Source organism: Carlito syrichta, unplaced genomic scaffold (assembly GCF_000164805.1).
Source record: "Carlito syrichta isolate Samal-C Ts95f unplaced genomic scaffold, Tarsius_syrichta-2.0.1 Scaffold104719, whole genome shotgun sequence".
NCBI classification, from domain to species: Eukaryota; Metazoa; Chordata; class Mammalia; order Primates; family Tarsiidae; genus Carlito; species Carlito syrichta.
In genome coordinates this window covers 260543-266912 of record NW_007048815.1, presented here as the reverse complement: position 1 = coordinate 266912, position 6370 = coordinate 260543, and the positions used below count along the sequence as shown (strand labels likewise).

General features: G+C 42.6%; 1 protein-coding gene across 1 annotated transcript in view; it reads right to left on the bottom strand.

The window, feature by feature from the left end:
* Positions 1-269: 269 nt before the first annotated feature.
* LOC103268211 (dynein heavy chain 11, axonemal-like) overlaps positions 270-6370 on the bottom strand; it is a gene marked incomplete at its 3' end in the record, with an annotated part of 189018 nt that continues 182917 nt past the window's right edge. Inside the window, 2 exon segments of the mRNA XM_021716137.1 lie at positions 270-443; positions 4503-4634. Coding sequence (XP_021571812.1) covers positions 270-443; positions 4503-4634 — 306 coding nt within the window.

Below are 6370 nucleotides of genomic sequence, written 5' to 3'. Positions count from 1 at the left end.
AACTCACAGAAATATACCTTCAATTTTTACAAAACTCACGAAGTTTCTAGAAAAAAATATCAAGGAAGCTGTTACTACAGAATTAAGTCGAAATGTCTTTTAAAAAAGAGGTTGCAGAAATAGAATGGCCTCCTCACTAAGCATTCTTAGAGCTGGATTCCACTCTCCCAGTGATGTATGTCATATGCTGAGCACATCAGCACATTAATTTCTCTACCTGGCAAGAAAGACAAAAGACCAGCATACTGTCACTTGGATAAGGCACCTACCTGCAGAGGCACATCCGGATTCATAGTAAATTGGAGGATTTTGTCAGTCCAGGGGAAGAATTTCTTAGTCTTGTGGTCCACATAATAATCAAAGACTGTTCCTTGGGATGGAAACTTCACAGCTTTCATCTCCTTATGCCACCACCGACTGAAGTCAGCTTGATAATCAGAAAGCTATGGAGAACAAGAGAAATCCTTGTGGCAGACTTCAAGGCAATCAAAGCCATCAAATAAATAACTAGAAATAAGTCAGAATGAGTAATACCATCACAGGGGTAGAAAGCTACAATGGCCACATACCCATCAAGTGCAAATTCAGCAGAATGATTAACTTAAAAAGCAAGGTAAAGTTAGGTGAACATCAGGCCACTCCTTGGTTATTCACTCTAACCACAAACTATCGTGTAAATTACCGTGTGAGGTAGCAGTTGTCAAGCAGTGGTGTGATGTCCACCAATGTTCACATCAAGCATGGTACAATGGGAAAAATAAAGACAATGGGGTAATCTAAAACCTGGTAACATTATTTGATTCTAATACTGTTCCTTATTCTGAGTGTATAGCTGGAGTATATCATGTAATTTAATGTACATTTTTAAAAAATCACTCTGGGCTGGGTATGGTGGCTCACACCTGTAATCCCAGTATTTCAAGAGGCTGAGGTGGAAAAACTACTTGAGCCCAGGGGTTCAAAACCAGCCTGGACAATATAGCAAGACTTTGCCTCTACAAACAAATAAAAAAATTAGCTGGATGTGGTGGTGTGCACATGTAGTCCCAGCTACTTGGGAGGTTGGGGCAGAAGGATCATTGAGTCCAGGAGAAGTCGAGGCTGTGGTAAGCCATGATCCTGACACTGCACTCCAGCCTGGGAAACAGAGTGAAATCTTGACTCAAATAGCTAGCTAGCTAGAAAGACAGACAGACAGATGGATAAAATAAGATTAAAAAATTTTAAAAATCACTGATTACTGAGTGATAATGAATTGTGGGGCCAAGTGTAGACACAGAAGCCAAATGAAAAATGATAGCAGCTGATGGGAGCTGAGGGAGCTGATTTGAGACCCACACTAGAGGTTGTCTGTAATGGTCTGATTTAGGAACACAGGTCTGGAGTCTGTTTGCTGCAGTTTAAACCTGGCTCAGGCTAGCTTCATGTCCTTAAGCAGATTAATTTACCTCTCTAGGCTTCAGTTCCTTATTTGCAAAAGAAGAATAGTTGTACCAATTCATATAGATTTTTATCGTTTGGAGGATTAAGTGAAATGGCTCATGAAAAGTCCAGCACAGTCCCTGACATACAGCAGGGTTAACAAATGGCTGTCTCAAGAATATTTCTTGTGTCTGTTTCCTTCATGCTCTGAACCTCACAATCTCTCTTTTGAACGCTTTGTAGTTAGAGATCTTTTGAAAATATAAAGATGATGATGATGACGATGACAACAATGATGATATTGACTATGAACTGGGAAAAGGAAGCAACCAGTGATGCCCAGTTTCCACCTGGAATAACTGTGGAGGAAGGCCAGCATGTCTGGAAACTGGGAAAATTAAAAGAGGACCCGCCAGGAGGGAGGTGGGATATTATCCTCAGGGGTGGGAAGATCTCAGCTATCAACATCTTACCTGATTTTACAGTCCTGGGAAAATAAAAACTTTGTGAAAAACACTGAGAGAAAAACCTGGCAAGGAGAAAAGGGTTGTATTCTGTCTGCACATGGCCTTTGTGAACAAGAAACCCACACGTGCTATAAACTGTGCCTTTGAGAAGGCCACATGGAGTCCCCACACCAACACTTGACTTGCCCAAAGCAGGACCAGCTGCTGCTCTTTAGAAAGCACTTGGAGATTATGGAAGGAAATGTGCCTTCTGATAATGGCTGAAAAAAGACCTGGGAGGCCAAGTGAGTGCCAAATTTATTTATAGATATGAGTATGGTAACCTAGTGCCAAGAAGTAGGACTGGCCCACAGGTGACATCAACCATTTATTCGAGGATCTGCAGGGAGTGAACTAGCAGAAATATGGGTCACTTCTGACTGTGATGTCTTCCAGTGTAAACTTCCTGTTCTCACCTGGGAAGATCCAGGAAGCCTGGAAAATATCTGTTTTCTTTTGTTTTGCTTTATTTGAGACAGGGTTTCACTCTGTCACCCAGGCTGGAGTGCCAACTCAAGCTCAAGCAATCCTCCAACTTCAGCCTCCCAAGTAGCTGGGACTATATGCACACCCCACCACACTCAGCTAATCTTTTAAACATATTTTTTTGTTTTTATTGTAGAGACAGGGACTTGCTATGCTGCCCCAGTTTGATCTTGAACTCCTAGGCTCTTGCAATCCTCCTACCTTAGCCTTCCAAAGTGCTGGGATTACAGGTATCAGCCACCACGCTCGGCCTGTGTTGCATATTTTTAATGTAAGGATTCAGGGGCAGCATGATGACCATGAGAGGTCCTGAGCTACCACAAAAAGCGTGGCCTTTGGAGAAAGATACTTGCGTGGGAACCGTGGTGTTCCATCACCATCAGTGCAACTTTGGACAAGTGGCTTTGCCCCTCAGAGCTTTGCTTTATCTGTAAAGATCACATGAGAAGAGTCTACACAGAGAGTTGCTTGGTGGAGATGAGAGCTGCACATGTCAAAAACTGAAAAGCCCCCACTTTGCACCTTGGTAAGTCCAAACCGTTGGTGTACACAGGGTGTGTGTGCTCGTGCCAGTTCCTCTCCCAGGTGATTTCCCATAGGAAATCAGAAGCCACAAAAGGGCTATTCAAGGAATCTGTGCAGGTGTGACCATTTCACTTTGAGCTGAAGGAAGAGCAGTGAAAGGGAACTAGCTGTGGTTGACCACTGATCACAAATGACTACCCTGAAAACAGCATGTGAGACTGGTTGGAAGGAGGAGAGACTAGAAACTTCAAACTGGAGAAACCAGGCTGGAGGTTACCATAGACAAGAAAGTGCAGTTTGACTCCCCCTCATTCCCCAAATCCACATGTTGAAGCTCTAATCACCTGTTAAGATATTTGGAGATGGGGGCTTTGGAGCGTAATTAGGCTTACATGGGTCATGAGGACAGGCCCCCTCATGATGGTGTTAGTGCTTTTAGAAGAAGAGGCACCCATTTTTTATTCTCTGTCACAAGAGGACATAGTAAGAAGGGAGCCATCTGAAAACAAGGAAGAAAGTTTTTAGCAGAATCCAACCATGCTGGCACTCTGATCCTGGACTTCCAACCCCCAGAACTGTGAAAAATAAATTTCTGTTGTTTAAACCACCGCATCTATGGTATTTTGTTATGGTATCCTGAGCTGACTAAGACACTATGATAGCCCAGGGCAATCTAAAAATAATCCACTGCAGAATTAAGGCTGTGGGGATGGAGAAGAGGGGACAGACTTGGCAGTTATTTCATAAGTGAAACTGAAAGAGTCTGAGACCATGGAAAATAAAGAAGGAAGAGTGATGTCTCCCAGGTTTGGAAATGAAGCAGCTGGGAAGAATATACCACTGAAGGGGAAAAAAATAAAAAAGGAGGGTCAAAGTGGGGTATGGACCTTAAAAGGCCAAGGCAGGAGAATTGCTTGAGTCCAGGAGTTCGAGACAAGCCTAGGCAACATAGCGAGACCTCATCTCTACAAAAAAAATTTTAAAGATAAGCCAGGCATGGTGATGCATGTCTGTAGTCCCAGTTATTTGGGTGGCTAAGGTGGAAGAATCACTTGAGCCCAGGAGGTTGAGGCTATCGTGAGTCATGATTGTGCCAGCATGAGTGACAGAGTGAGGACTGGAAAGAAAAAGACAGGGGGTAGGAGGGAAGAGAAGGGAAGGGGAGGGAAGGAGAGGGAAGGTGTGGGGAGGGACAGGAAGGAAAGGGGAAGGAAGGGGAGGGGAGGGGAGGAAAGGGAAACAAATTGGGGCGTGGGGCAGACGAAAGGTCTACTTCGGGCATGCCAAGTATGACATTTATAGAACAGCAGGCTGCAGGTGAGATGCCAGAGGCTGCTGGGTACATAGAGGTTTGTGTTCAGAAGAGTCAGGCTGAGTCTACAGATTTGGCATCATCAGATGAGGTTGGAACTACCAGCCCGGATGGGATTGCTCAGAGAATGTCCATGCTTAGGAGAGCATAGGGCAAGTGGTCCATTATATAAAATCAAAACTTACAAATCACATAACAATCCCTCCCCACCCCCAAGTAAAGCTGACTCTGTAATTCACTTCTAAACCTACCTGATCCTGTAGCAGAGGGCCTCCAAACGCCCAGACGCAAGCAAAGACAAAGTAGACTTCATACACTTCTTTGGGGCTGTCAGAGGGCACATTTTCAGGGGTCAACAAACACTCCAAGAGAGCACAAATAGTCTAAAGAAAAAGAAACAGCCATTTATTCAGGGTAACCTTGTCTTAGTAGTGGTTAAGTTCAGAGGATGTTCCGACAACTCCACTTTATCCTTAAGAGATTACATAATTGTTTCCAACTCTGTGACTTGCTACATTGAGAGAAATAAAAATGACTGCCTTAGGTATCTGAGCCAATGGTAGAAAACTTTTGTCAGTTTTCACCAGAATGATCTTCTAGGTAATAGCGAACCATTTTTAAAAATAAAATTTTCAATAATCTAGTTAATAGTTACTGTACAAACCAAAAATACATATGAGTAAAAAGGGCAAAGATGGGTATATAGCTATATTCACTTTGTTATAAATAGAGAATCATACTTCACATGATATTCTATAACTTACTTCTCCTCACTTAAAAACATACCAAAGACATTTTTATCCATCACTGTGACTCACAGCATCATTGGGATGGATGTGTAGGACTCCATTGAATAGACAGGCATTTGGTTAACTATCTCCCTCTCATTGGACATTTAGATAACTCACTTTCCATCAGGGTGCTGGCAGCCATTTTCCTCACCTGTTGTCATAAATTTAGAACGTTGGAGTGGCAGCCATCGCCTGTGGTTTTTTTTTTTTTTGGGCAACAAACTAAATTTAACCTTGTAAGAAACATTGTTGAGGAACGTGGTGTGGTGTGTGTGTGTGTGTGTGTGTGTGTGTGTGTGTGTGTGTGTGTTTGTGTGTGTGTCTCACTCTGTTGCCCATGCTGGAGTGCAGTGGCATGATCAAGGTTCACTGCAGCCTCCAACTCATGCAATCCTTTTACGTCAGCCATCTAAGTAGCTGGGACTATAGGCGAGCACCATTACACTCGGCTAATTTTTTGCTTTTTTGTAGAGATGTGGTCTCACTCTGTTGCTCAGGAGAGTTTTGAACCCCTGAGCTCAAGCAATCCTCTCACCTCAGCCTCATAAATTATTAGGATTATAGGCGTGAACAACTGTGCCCAGCAAGGAACATGTACTTCAAACATTCCGGGGGAAATGGCAACATGCTCTGTTGGTCCTAGCATACCCCATGCTCGGGGCACTCACATCAGTAATGAGAGGATCATGGCTGTTGCCATGAAATAATAACTAGCAATGAATATGTTTTGGGGCCAGATCTCTCAAGTGTAAAAAATGGTTGTCATTAATTAGCATCCTCACAGAAAAATAAAAATAGCCTTCCTCCAGTTTGGGGGGTCAGCAATAGATGATCAGACCTGTAACCATGCAAGCCACAACAAATCAAGTCAGAGTCGTGTGTGTACCTTTCCTAACTAGCCACGAAAGATGGGAGGATGCTTTCCATTTAAATAGTTGAGCACCTGTTATAGTTTAAATTTTTTCTCTCTTGATTTCTATCATTTTATACTGTGCCACGTCAGCCAGTTTGAAATCATCTTTTAATAGAACACAACTCACCAATTTGTTTTTGAAAAACGGTGTAAAATCCTGAGGCTCCACTATTTCTGAGTGAAAGCTGTGTTGTTCTAAGGAGCCGTTAAAATTGAAAAAAGAAAACTAAAAAGTCTCAGTGTTATGCTATCTGTGCCGGTGACCACTCTAATCAAGTCACATGATTCTTCTGTTGTCTCCCAAACACAGTACTTGAAAAACATGTTGAGCTCTGTGTTAGCAATTAATAAAATCATATTTTAATGCATATTCCAAGAGTCAATACGCTTGACCAAATGTAAAGATTTTCAGATA